This window comes from Mirounga leonina, unplaced genomic scaffold (genome assembly GCF_011800145.1).
Source record: "Mirounga leonina isolate KUSES-001 unplaced genomic scaffold, KU_Mleo_1.0 Mir_129, whole genome shotgun sequence".
Lineage (NCBI taxonomy): Eukaryota > Metazoa > Chordata > Mammalia > Carnivora > Phocidae > Mirounga > Mirounga leonina.
The window spans coordinates 26,686,615-26,700,902 of NW_023270323.1; the positions used below are offsets into that span (position 1 = coordinate 26,686,615).

At 38.1% G+C, this 14,288-nt stretch overlaps 1 protein-coding gene across 1 annotated transcript in view; it reads left to right on the top strand.

Moving 5' to 3' along the window:
• Nucleotides 1-13,297: 13,297 nt before the first annotated feature.
• TMPRSS11D (transmembrane serine protease 11D) overlaps nucleotides 13,298-14,288 on the top strand; it is a 50,430-nt gene continuing 49,439 nt past the window's right edge. The window contains exon 1 of the mRNA XM_035005581.1: nucleotides 13,298-13,430. Coding sequence (XP_034861472.1) covers nucleotides 13,423-13,430 — 8 coding nt within the window. The 5' untranslated portion in view covers nucleotides 13,298-13,422. The remainder of the gene's footprint in view (nucleotides 13,431-14,288) is intronic.

A 14,288-nucleotide genomic window follows, 5' to 3' on the forward strand; every position in this document is an offset into this window, starting at 1 on the left:
TTCTTGAAACTGTACTAAAGGTGGTAACAGTCTGGCTCCATCACATACACATGGTGGGGGTCTAGCACAAGCCTGAGGCTGAGCCTCCAACTCTCAAAGCTCCTCCTGCTTTCCTGGCAGTCTGGATGAACATCGAGGAGCCTCTTCTAGGTCAGGAGTCCAGCCCACAGCTGAACACAGCTCTGTCTCCTTTCTCCCACTATGTCTGAGGCAATGAATACTACCCCTGCTGCAAAAGCACAAACATTACTCCTGGTTTTTCATGAAAACTACTCTAAAGGGGCGCCTGGGTGTCTCAGTTGGTTAAGCGTCTGCCTTCAGCTCAGGGTCCTGGAATCAAGCCCTGAGTTGTGCTCTCTGCTCAGCGGGGAGCCTGCTTCTCCATCTCCCTCTACTGCTCTTTCTGCTGCTCCCCCTGCTCATGCTCTCTCTCTCTATTTCAAATAAATAAATAAAATCTTTTTTTAAAAAAAAAAAAGAAGAAGAAGGAAAGAAAAACCACTATAAAAACAGCCTTGCCCTCACATTACCTTTCACTGGGCCATTTTTTTTTTAAAGATTTTATTTATTTGTTTGAGAGAGAGAGACAGATAGTGACAGAGATAGCGAGAGAGAGCACAAGCGGGGAGGAGAGGGAGAAGCAGGCTTCAGCTGAGCAGGGAGCCCAACGTGGGGCTCGATCCCAGGACCCTGGGATCATGACCTGAGCCGAAGGCAGACGCTTATCCAACTGAGCCACCCATGCGCCCCTTCCCTGGGCCATTTTTAAAAAGAATTTAACATACTCTGATTACACCATCTCCTACGTCTCCTATTTGATCCAAAGACCATATTTCCTTCTCATTAGGTATCTCTGAAAAGATCAGATCAACAGATTAGAGCACAGGACAAAAAACACACTGACACAAAAACACAGACTGGATTCTAAGGTGATCTGGATAGCTTCTCTCTGTTCCTTAACTATGGACTATTTCTAATCCCAGACAGCTATTATAGTATTAAAAGTATTGATCATGGTATTAAATGTTCAAAAGCCTTGGAAAACAAATCAGGATGAATCAGTGGAAATGCACCAGTATTACTGAAAACAAAAACAAAAACAAAAAAGGAGTCAAGTATGTGATCTTCCAACAGTTAAGTGAGAATTGTTATCTTTGCGTCAGAAGGATTTATGCTGCACGTTCATGGTTCCAAATGGCCTCAAGCCCTGTTAAGTACCTCTCTACAGTCTTGTATTTCACAGTTTAGTGGAAGAGTGAGACATCAATACAAAACCTGGCCATTGATACTCATTTGAATCAACTGGACAATCGAATAGAGGTTCAAATACTCTTTTAAGGTATTTGTAAAAGATTACACTATCAAATCACACATTTGCTGAATGGTGGATAGTGTAACACAGAAGTAAACAATACGAAGTTCAGTGGAATGTATTTGAATTCCAGTCTCACAACCTATCAGCTGAGTGACGATGGGTCTGTTATTTGTATTTCATGAAGTTTACATACTTTTATATGTCATCTTGACTGGGCCATGGTACTTAGTTAGATGTGTGGTCAAACATTATTTTGGACATTTCTGTGAGGTTGTTTTGGATGATGTTAACATTTTTTCCAGGTTTAAGATATAACTGACACATAAAATTATATATATTTAAACTATAGAACATGATAATTCAATAATACACATACATTGTGAAATGATTAGCACATTAAGTTAATTAACACATCCATCACCTCACAGTTATTATTATTATTTTTTTTGTAGTGACGACACTTAAGATTTGCTCTCTTAAGAGAATTTCAAGTATACAATACAGTATTATTAACCGTAGTCACCACCATGTATATTAGGTTGTCAGGGGCTTAATGGGGAGATGCTGGTTAAATGGTGCAAACTTTCAGTTATAAGATGAATAAGTTCCAGGATCTACGGTACAGCATGGTGACAACAGTTAGTAAAACTGGATTGTATACTTGAAAATTGCTTTAAGAGTAGAGCTTTAATATTCTCATGACAATAGCAACACCAATAAAATGGTAATTGAGGTGAAGGACAACATTTTGCAATATATATGTGCATCACATCATCACATTACACATGTTAAACTGACACAATATTATGTGTCAATTATATCTCAATTAAGCTAGAGGAAAACCAGTAGATTACCTTGAATTCAGCCCTAAATACCTATAAAAATAAATGGGAAAATTAACCTATTCAAAATAACAACAACAAATCCAACAAAACACAATCAAGAAATTTCCTTGTTTGACAATACCCAGGGCTAAGGCAGAAAAAAAAATCCAAGTTCAGTGAAAGGTCTATGTGACTAAAGATCTACTAGGACATGTTAGGTATATTATAAATAAAACTAAAAAACAGAGTTTTCAAATCCCAACTGCAAAGTGAAGATCATGAGGGAAAACACTCTAAATTACAAGAGTTTGATTTGTAATCTATATAGACGATCTTATATAACTTTTTCTAGAAAAGACAGACCCAGGGATTTATCTATTTGAATAAAGTTAATAATTCCTGAGAATGAGATTGGTATACTTCTTAATGTTCTATCAAGATTTCAATTAACCAAGAGAATGTCAGCAGTATAGAATTCTCTGAAAAGCCTTCAGCATGTTCTATACAGTCAAGGGCACAGTTAAGACAGCATAGAAAAGAACTGTTTCCTGAAACATTAGCAGTCCAGACATTTTTAGTAAAAAAATGTTTATATGTTTTTCATTCCTTCCGCAGTTGTTTCCTGTCCAAGTCTCCTAGTTCTTGAATCAATTTCAATAATTTTCTTTTTTTTTATAAATCTATTTTCTGAGCACTAAATATTTTTTATTATAGTTTCAAATTATCTTTTCTTATCTCTTCTACATCTGTTGTTATTATTGTTCTCAACTTTTTAATTGTTTTAGGTTTGTGTACTTTTTTTTATCAATACAAAGGACCCTCTTTACCCTGTTAATGTTGTTGCTTTGGACCCCCACCCTTACCTTGTCTGCATGTTCACTTGTTTTTTTTCTTCTCTTTCTTCTTGATTTAGTTGTGTATCTGATAATGTATAGGTTTCTGACAACTGGATTTTCCTTTTTTTTAAATTTTATTTATTTATTTGACACAGAAAGAAACATGGCGAGAGAGGGAACACAAGCAGGGGGAGTGGGAGAGGGAGAAGCAGGCTTCCCGCTGAGCAGGGAGCCCCATGTGGGGCTCGATCCCAGGACCCCGGGATCATGACCTGAGCCGAAGGCAGACGCTTAACTGAGCCACTGGATTTTCCTTTTAAAACCATTAGAACTTCGCTTTTTACTACATCTTTTGAAACCGTTCATATATATTGGCATAATTTTTATGTTTTTTATAACCTCTGTCGCCTTTATTTCTGCCGTGTTTTTCTTATCTTGCCTAGCTAATTTCTTAATTATCTACATTGTATTCCCCAAATAACATGCCCATCCCCAGAGTAATAAAGACCTTACTAAATATTTCTATGTACTTCCCTCCCTTGGGGGAAGCTTTTGTATTCAAAATGGTCTAGTAACCATTTTAAACATATATAAATTGTTTTCTTTAGAGCATCTAAAAACAAAAATGAAAAAAAAAGTTTTTATGCCAATACTTAATGTAATGTCATCTTCCATAACATTTCCTCTCTTCCCTTCTCTCCAGTGAAATCCCTCCTGTGCTAGAGGCCTGGTTTGTACTCTTGCAGGACATCATGGTGGTCCCCAACAGGATATTCAGAAGAATACTCACCATGGGAATCCATACCCATAACTTAATAGGTTCTAAGGTCCTTATTACAACACTGCACAGCTATAGTTATATTTTTCAAAAGTAACTACTTTAAAAATACTACTATATATTTAAGTCAGTATGTGATGAGGCATTGTCTCTGACTTTAAGGGTACAATTAAATTCCTTCCATTTTTTCATCATCTTTGCTATCTTTCATATAATTAATGACATTAGAAAAAAAAACTTCTAAATAATACTTTCTTAACACTGAACAAGAACTATGTCCAAATGCTTGTGGGATTTTTATACTGTCTTTGATATAATTTTAATATCAATTTTAAATACCAATGCATGGTGTTATGATACTCAAGAATCCTTCTAAAATGAAAAGACAGATACAAAAGATATGACAGTGGAAAAAGTAAGTCAACCCACATCACACCTCAAATACACTTAGTCATAACCTGAAGAGAACATATTTCATAGCAAAAAACCTGTGACTTAAAAAAAAACAAAAACAAACCTGTGACTTCTCTGCGTTTTTCCCTACATGTCAAAAAAGTGAAAGTAAATAGCAGGTGGTATTTTTAGACATTCTCATCTCACTTCTGAATGCACAGGACAATATACAGTACTTTTAGTGACCTGAACAATCACAATGAAATCAGTTATTAAAGAAGTATCTCCAAGGAAAACAAAAACAAAAACTCTACTCTTGATTATAAGGAATTTACTCAGTTAGAATGTTCCCAACACCCCAAAAGTGCTGCTGGGTAAGGCCCTCTGGGTAGGCAAGACAAACCTGTATCCAGAATAGATGTCTAGTCCTATAAGGAAGAAATGGCTGGTACTTTCAGGATGTCAGGGGTCCAATGCAGTAAATATGCTATCAGGTAGCCAGTTGGTCTCCTTAAAGAACAGTGCCATCTTGTGAAATCAGTGTGTCTTTGTTGATGATAGGTTGGACATACTAAGGAGACTCGACTGGTGCTGTTAAGCGGGAACACAAGCTGTTGGACCCACATGGTCTCCATCTCTCCCACTGTGGCCATCTCATTTATGCACCCATCATGCCAACACTTAGTGATATTGTGCTAGAGTGACCAACTATGCCAGTGTACCTAAGATTGAGTTTCCAGAATGCTAGACTTTGAGTTTTAAAGCCTGACAGTTCCAGACAAAATGGAACAAGTTGATCCCCTACCAGCACATTCCTGATGGCCTTGGTGAATGGCATATTATCTGGGCTCTCCCATGAAACCTAATTTTCTGATGAGTCTATATATATATATATATCTTTCATATAATTAATGACATTAGAAAAAAAACTTCTAAATAATACTTTCTATTATTTATAAATATATAAAACTAAATAATAATACTATATATATATATATATATATATATATCCATTCCACCATGCCTACTTCTCTGAGCCTTTTGATCCCTTGGCCTCTACTGTCTCCCACTAAAATTCTGGAATTTCAACCTTGTTTAACATGGGCCATTGTTTTTTTCAGACTTCTAGGAGCAACTCCAGCAGCAAATTGACACCATTCCCTGAGTACCTTGGCAGGTGTTATGTCCTATATACTGGGAGACTGCCCCAAGTCAATCAAACCCTCCTTATCCAGCCTTAAGTTCCAGACCCCTTGATCAAGCACCCTTTAATCCAATCAAACAGAAAGTGCTCCCATAGCCCCTGCCGGCACCTGCTGCTAATTTTTGCAGCTCCTTTGTAATATAGATTCTTTCCTCTCTCTTTAGGCCTGACACATTCCCAGATGGTTATGTTGTGACTTACCCTTGGTAAGAGGACTGGCAGCCAGGAGAGGAAATGCATGCAGCTCCTGAAGAGGACAGCTATTACCTTATAAGCAAGAGGCCTCTGCAGTGTCTCTGCAGAATGCTAACTCTCAAAGGACACAGGAGACCTACTTCTGCAGATTCAGAAGGCTCAAAACAAGTCTACAGAGTCAAAATCTTCAGGGACTTCTAGCCAGATTATCTACATTCCATGTATCAGGTTCCAGGTCTTCTCAAGTAGGGTTCTGACTTTGGAATAACAGACCTGTCTCTGTTGAGCATTCAACAATCATGGGAGTTGAGCCACTCTATCCAATCCTGTGCTTGGTATTCAGTTTTCCTGATCACCTACTGCATGAGATGAGGGCTTCTAAATAACTGACCAAAGAGAACCTCTGGATCTCATACTAGGCTTTTAATTATGTTAATTTCCCTCAACTTTTCATTATCATTATTACTGCATTATGGAGCATACACACACCCTAGCAGCAACCATGCAATTCCACTGTCCTTAGGTCTGCCACCCCCACCCCCCCGACACACACACACCTTTCACACATGAATCAGCACACTGGCCTGTGCATTCACCTCTAGTATCATGCTGGCCTAGCTCACTAGGGGTGAGAGTTTTAATATCATACCACCATGTGTGCTAGAGGTTGTTGACATGCCACCTACCACCAAGTCCTCATTACCAGCTGGGAGGTGAGTGATCCAGCCCCCAAATTTCATCTTAATGTCTCTTTTCTTGGAGCTCTCTCAGTACTATTACAAGTTGGATTTTTCTGAATAAGGAACACTGAGACAAAGTAAAAGCATAAAGGTTTATTGAGAAGTAACAGCTGTTAAAGGAAAAGGGAGGAAGTGGGATTGGGCCAGGGCGTTAGCAGACAGCAATATCTATCTGACAAAATCTCTGCCTATCAACTGGGAACTCCGGAGTAAATATTACCGGTTAGAGAAATCCATATTATGTGGCAATAGCTGTACTCTTATATTACCACCTTACTCAGTCATTGGCTGAGACCACCAAAAGAAGAAAATGCCCTTGGCTTTAAAACTGAGGCAAACCTTGACAAAGGTAGCAGCTAGAGGCTGTCAGGTTGTATTAAGCATATCTTTTTATTCCGATGCTTTAATATCTGGGACTTTGCTAACCCTAGAGGGACCGCTGCTCGCAGGGCTAGCTAATACCCAGAGACAGCAAATAACTCCACCCGTGAGTGAATCCTTCATAGACAAACCAGCCAAGCCAGAGCTCATATCCCAAATACCTCCTTTTTTAAGCTCGTACACTCTGAGCCATTACTGCCATGCCATAGAAAAATTCGCACACCATTATACTGCATGTACCCAGGCCTGTGTACCAGACAACTTAGGGACAGTTCCTATACCACAGAGCCCACTGAAATTATTCAAACTCTCCATCCTATAGCTGCTTACCCTGTCTCACTTGCTTCTTCCTATAGAAATCACAACCAAGGCTTTCGTCCATAGTTCCTCATTTTTCTCTCTGCCTCCTGACTAACTCTGGTGCTTCCCCATGTGGCCCCGCCTAGTGTGGCATGCTCCTTCCTCTTGGGAACAGTAAATAACAATCTTTTCAACGGCCATCATCTCCTGAGCTGCTGGCCTTACCATATTTAAGCAAACATAAAATCTATATTTTAAAACACAGGTACTCACATACTTTGCAGCTGCGCACTCTGTCTTGAAAAATGATCTGAAGGATATCTCCATGTGTCCTACAAGAACAATTTTTTAAAAGCTCAAACATAGCTATGGTACTTCTCATCCACATGAATGAATACTTAACCACATACCAGGCAAGGATGACAGGCTCTGAAAACATAGCAGTCCTTTCCCCCATAGGCCTATGGTCTACTGTGGAATAATTTCAGAAAGTGTGCTGAGTTCTGAAATGAGTATAAAAGAAGAAGCAAATAGATGTGGATCACACTGAAGAGGAACCAAACTATCCTAGGAATTAAGAAGCTCTGGTAGAGAAAGAAGCATATAAGCATACCTTAAAGATTAATCAGATTTGGGAATTTAAAAGAAATTTATTGAAAAAGGTAGAAAAAGACGATACAAGCTGAGGGAACAGACCCAGAGGAGACAGAGAGGGCAGTATATTCAAGCATCTAAAGTAAACTCAATGGATAGAATATAGTGTAGGATATGAGGTAGGAAGGAGAGGAGTGTAAAAAGGTAGACAAAGTCCAGATGCTGTGGAGCCTTGCTACCCATGTTAAGGAGAATGAACTGTATCTTAAATGCGAAAAAGCTACTGAAGAGTTTTTATAAGAATGGTGACATAATTCAATTTGCAAATGGTCATTCTTGTAGGTATGAAGAATGTACTAGAGTGGGAAAAGACTAGAGGCAGGAAGCTAATCAGAAGAGTGGCAGTAATCCAGCTGAGGGATTATAGTGGCCTGGAGTCATGGGGGCAATGGGGCTGAAGACAGAAAAGAAACAGGTTCAATAAATACTTATACACATAAGACTGAGAAAAGAGATGGAGTCAAGAATGATACCCAGATTTCTAGTGTGAGAAACTGAGTGAATGGGAGAAGACTTGTAGAGACGGGGAATACCGGAGAAGCAGGTTTCAGATGAGGAAGGATGAAGATGTGAATACAAAGCACAAATGAAAAGATTAGCCTCCCAAAGGAAGACAAAAACCTCTTCCACTATAATAGGAAGGATATAGGCAGATGCGTAAGATATATAGATATGATAACAAATAGTTGAAGGAGTGGCCATCTGAAACCGTCTATATTTTTCTCCAACAGTAGAACTATAAGTCATCTGTTAAAAGCAAGGGCAGGGAATAAAAAATAGAAAATAAACATTTGGGGAAGAGTAGAGAAGATCTGAAATGGTTTTTATAAAGACTAAACTAGAAACTGACCAGAGAAACCTAGTTATGTTGCTGGGCAGTAATGAAGAACCAGGTAAGGCCAACGGTCATTAACTGATAATTCGATCAATCTGAAAATAGATACTACTCTAACAGCTGCATGTATTCATACTGTTACCTTGTTATTAACCAAATAAGAAATCACTTAAGAGCCTTTTGTGGATATACTGGATAATTTTAATTGGGTTTATCAGCCAGAACCTTCAGTTTATAAGATCACTTACATTGTGTATTAACATGTATTATATTAATTTGCCCTGATTGTTTTTCTGAATGTAGAGAAAAAATGCAAGAATCAAATTTGTGTATATGTGCAGGAAATTACCCTCCATAGGAGAAAATGATTCTATGCAGCCCAAGGGAGATCAATGTGGAGACCTTAGGAGAGAGGTAAATGATACATCTTCCTTTAACAAGATAAAAAGGAACCCATGACCAAGATGTGTCTTTAATCTCTTACTATTATTAGAAACTGGTTTAAAAAATGTACATGAGGAATGCACAAAAAAAAAAAAATCACTGGCTGCCAACATGAAAGCCATCACAGGTTGTAGTAAGCTTTGGATTACTTAAACCATGTTTGAACAAACTCTTTAGGAATAAGATTGGTTTGGAGAAGCAAGATCACATGTGTGAATCTAGGTGGGTGGGGATTTTAGAAACACCCAGGCAATTTTCTTTTTTTTTTCTTTTTTTTTTAAAGATTTTATTTATTTTTTTGATAGAGAGAGACACAGTGAGAGAGGGAACACAAGCAGGGGGAGTGGGAGAGGGAGAAGCAGGCTTCCCACAGAGTAGGGAGCCCGATGTGGGGCTCGATCCCAGGACCCTGGGATCATGACCTGAGCCGAAGGCAGACACTTAACTGACTGAGCCACTCAGGCACCCCCAGGGCAATTTTCGAACTACATGCCCTCCATGTCTCAAGCAATTGTGACCCCTACACACATACATATACATACTCCCCTGAACATCGGAGGTGAGGGAATGATTACATTACATGTTGAACATGCCAGGTGCTTTACATTTGTTCATTCCTTTGATTTGATTTGACTGAATATAATGTTTACAACTCTATGAGAATGGTACTTTAACTCCATTTGTACACATAAGAAAACTGAGGCTCATAAACAACTTTTCTGAACCCTGCTGGGTAGGAAGCAGAAGAACTTCAATTTGACTCTAGGTGTATTCTAACTCCAGAGTGTACTGTTTCCACTACAACGTGCCTTCTGAATAGACAAAAGCCTTTGAAACATGGTGGGACATACTTATTCCCTAATTTCTAACTACCTACAAGTGGTAATATATAAAATTAAACTTGGCCACACAAACAAAATCCAATTATTACCTGATTTTAAAATTGACATTTGGGTGCCTGGGTGGCCCAGTCATTAAGCCTCTGCCTTCGGCTCAGGTCATGGTCCCAGGGTCCTGGGATTGAGCCCCGCATTGGGCTCCCTCCTCGGCGGGAAGCCTGCTTCTCCCTCTCCCACTCCCTCTGCTTGTGTTCCTGCTCTTGCTGTCTCTCTCTGTCAAATAAATAAATAAATAATTTTTTTAAATGAATAAATAAAGTAAAATTGACATTTACAATAAACGTAAATGTGTCTATTTAAATAACATTTACAACTTTCAAATAGTGGGCATATCCATTATCTTTCTTTTTCTAACCATATAATAATTCTGTGAGGAAGCTCATGACACATTCATTACCAACCATAGCCATATGACTGTGCTACCCTGAACCTGATGACTAAACATTTAAGCTCCAAATTCAAAGAAGACACCACTGGCTCACACCTTCTTAGATCATCTGCTTTTTGGTTGTTTTCTCTGCTCATATTGTTATGACGGGCTCCAATGAATAATTCATACTTCTGTCAAAGCAAGGCTTTTTTAACATACATTTGCATATTTGGAGATAGTCTCTTTACCATGATCTCTCCCCCCTCGGCCTAGGCAGGCAAAAGAACCAATTTTGATGGCTCATACACTGCATGATTTATCCTCCACTAAAATAAATGATCTCTTCTATTTCCCTGAAGCCTGTTCATGTCAGTCCTCCTAAGTTGGGTTGTCTTGGTTTTGTGAGTGCACAACTGGAGGAATAAAATCAAGCATATGACAAGGAAAAAAAAGATTCTGATATTTTTGGCATAATGTCATCCTATACTCCTTATTCTTACAATGGCTTCCCCTTAAGAACAGAAAAGTCAAGACCTATCCCACCACTCCCTGAGGATCTGAAGGTTAAGACTCAACATCTTTCAAACTAGTCCCTGTGAGAGCAATTCCTTTGCCTCACAAACCATAATTTCATTCCCCACCTCTCTTTCTGTGTTGAGATCATCATCACAGGCAAGTAGGAAGTCACTTTCGGACTGAATGCAGTTTTTTTTTTCCCATGCCACTCCTCTGACTCACTCCCAAGTTCTGTTGTGAATGGTGATAAGGCACTAAGGTCTGCATTAATACACTCAGTTACTGGACATTTAAATAATATGTGTTGACTAAGCACCTACTCACTAAAAAAGGCCTTTGCTAAGTGCTCCAGAAAATACAAAGATGGAGGAGAAAGAGCATGCATCATTGGGGGAAAGTGCTGTCAACACACACCAGAAGACAATACTTCACATCTTTGAAAAAAATTATTTTTTTAAAAAGTAAATTTTTAAAAGCCATTAAAATATTTATATAATTTGACCCAATAAATTATTTTTCCTTTCCACTTATTTCAAGGGAAAATTTAGCAGTGGAGTGAAAAATAAAAAGTATATTGGTGAAGATGGTCCTTGAAAGAATCACCTACTCCAGGCACCTGGGTGGCTCAGTCGGCTAAGAGTCTGCCTTTGGCTCAGGTCATAATACCAGGGTCCTGGGATCAAGTCCCGCATTGGGCTCCTTGCTCAGCGGGGCGTCCGCTTCTGCCTCTCCCCCTGCCTATACCCCTGTTCATGCTCTCTCTCTCAAATAAATAAATAAAATCTTAAAAAAAAAAAAGGAAAGAATCACCTACAGTTAAAAAAAAAAAGAAAATATCTAAATACATTAGGAGATGCTTTCAGTGTTTTATGATAAATCTATTCAGTATAAGATGATTCACCCTTTAAAATGCAGCCACTGAAATTGTTAATAATTGATGAATCTATGTACTATATCTGCAAGTTTTCTTTAAGTTTGAAATGACATCAAAATAAAAAGTTATAATGCACATTTTATACAACAATTAGGTACGTATACAGCTACTAAAATAATATATACAGCTCCTAGAAATAAAAATTTAATAGCACAGGGGTATGCTTATAAAAATTACATTAGGAATAAAAAGCATAATACAAAGTTATACACTATGATATAACTGTATGAAAAAAGCTTGTAGGGCGCCTGGGTGGCTCAGTTGGTTAAGCGACTGCCTTCGGCTCAGGTCATGATCCTGGAGTCCCGGGATTGAGTCCCGCATCGGGCTCCCTGCTCGGCGCGGAGTCTGCTTCTCCCTCTGGCCCTCCCCCCTCTCATGTGCTCTCTCTCTCATTCTCTCTCTCAAATAAATAAATGAAATCTTTAAAAAAAAAAAAAAGCTTGTATATGTTAAAAGTACTTAAAGGTTAACATGTAAAATGAAAATGGTTTGTTTAGGTAATTTTGTTCAAAAGTTTTAAAAATTTTTTTTCATTGTTTTTACTAAAAAAAAAAAAAAACATCAGAATATCAGGCATGAGATATTAGGATCTAATTGAAATATGTAAGGGAAGGGTGGAGAGGAGCCCACTCCTTCCAGTGCCTCTTGTCTGATGTGCACATTATATAAAAAATGTGTAAGAAATTGAACACTTGCCTAATTGCAGTCCTAGAGTGAATTCATTAGCCATTAGCTATCAGTGATTTACAAGATAAAGGCATAGAATTTGAATATAAAAGAGTCCTCTAAAACCACCTGATTCAGCTTTCTTTCTCAGTAGGTTAATCAGATTCATAAGGGAATGAGTGATTTTTTTTCTTAGGCTACACAGTTAGTTGGTGAGTAAACTAAGACTAAAATTTAAGTTTTAGTACCCAACCTAATTACACATTCCAATTCTTTAGTAGGCAGTATATCTCACAAAGTAACCTCAGCACAACCTTCCAGATAGAGTTCCTACTCCTTCCCAACACATGAGACAGAGATGTCTTTTCTCACTTCCGCGCTCTTCTTGCCTCTGTGTTTTCATGGGGTGTGCCCTGGCCTGCAAACACTGCCAACGTCCCCCTCCTTAGCCTCACCCCGCACATGCTCTTAGCACACTCTACCGTCCACTCATTTGCCAGCAGTAGCGAGTTAGAATACTTTTTTCAAAGGACATATTTGGAAAAAGACAAAGTCAGTTTTAGTTCCAACTGTTTTGCTTGCTTATGCCACAACTTACACGCTTACTCAATTACTTCTCTGAATCTCTGTTTCATATTCTACAAGAAGAACAGTATTTTATCACAGAGAAGGGTGAATTCAGAGGTAGTAGTACCCATTAGTGCTTAGAAAGTATTTTCTGATCACCCTCAGCTTGCTGTGGCAAAAAAGGAGGTGTGACAGCAAAACACAGGCAAGTGTCACATCCTCCTGAATTAAAAATAATGACTCCAGAGCATGTGGAGTAGTTGCAAGCTTTCATGAAATAGCCATCATCTGCTATCATGTTTAGTCACAATTTACCAGAATAAATAAAATTCTTACTCAGTTGTGAAATTCCCTGTTTCTGATTTCATTCCACAAGTCATGCTATTGGTTCAAGTTGGTTCCTTCAGACTTGTTTAGCAAGTTAGATTTTAATTATGTGGGATTTCCTCCTTTGTCTTCAGCTCCTTCATAGGATTACACATAATGCATGATAGTCATTCATTTGTGTAGAAATCTCAAAGAAGTTGGATAGGCAGAAGAGAGGATCTCTTCATTGTTCAGGATCAAAATGTATAGGTAAGTCCTGTTTTTGTCTCTGTAGTTTTAGAAATTTTACTGTATCTTAGAGCATGTGAAAAATATACAGAAGCTGAAGAAATTTTGACTGTGTCTAGCAATCTTTTAGTTACTTTTCCAGAAACTTCACTGAAACTTTTATTGTTTAGATAACATGCTTGATATTGTTTAAATAAGGTGCTTACCGCATGACTGATTTTTTTTACAAAATGAGTAAATGTAAGGAGACAGCTTAGGATTATGAAAACATATCTATAAATAAGGAAGTGTTTTTGTTCTCTCATGCTTTACTTTTCAAAAAGTGATGTGTGGATTTTAAAAATATAATCAGTAAAAAATTCCTCTGTTGCTTTAGAATTTTTCCAGGATTCTGTATTGTGACTTCTGTATCATTACTGGGTATGAAATACACAATGAAATCTAAAGTCCTCTTTAAGAAAATAAGATAGTGGGGCGCCTGGGTGGCTCAGTCATTAAGTGTCTGCCTTCGGCTCAGGTCATGACCCCAGGGTCCTGGGATCGAGTCCCACATCGGGCTCCCTGCTCTGTGGGGAGGCCTGCTTCTCCCTCTCCTACTCCCCTTGCTTGTTTTCCCTCTCTCACTGTCTCTCTCTGTTAAATAAATAAATAAAATCTTAAAAAAAAAAAAAAAGAAAGAAAATAAGATAGTATTTGTCTACTTTTCATATACTTGCCACATCATTATTTTCAAGTAAATTCTTATCGATACTTAAGAAAAAGTAGTATTTGTTTAGTTTTCTTTTTAGTTAATGAATACTGATTTTCATACACATTCACATAAAAAAAGCAGCAAATTGTGGTATCATCTACAGTTAGATGGTACAATCTCAAAATCAC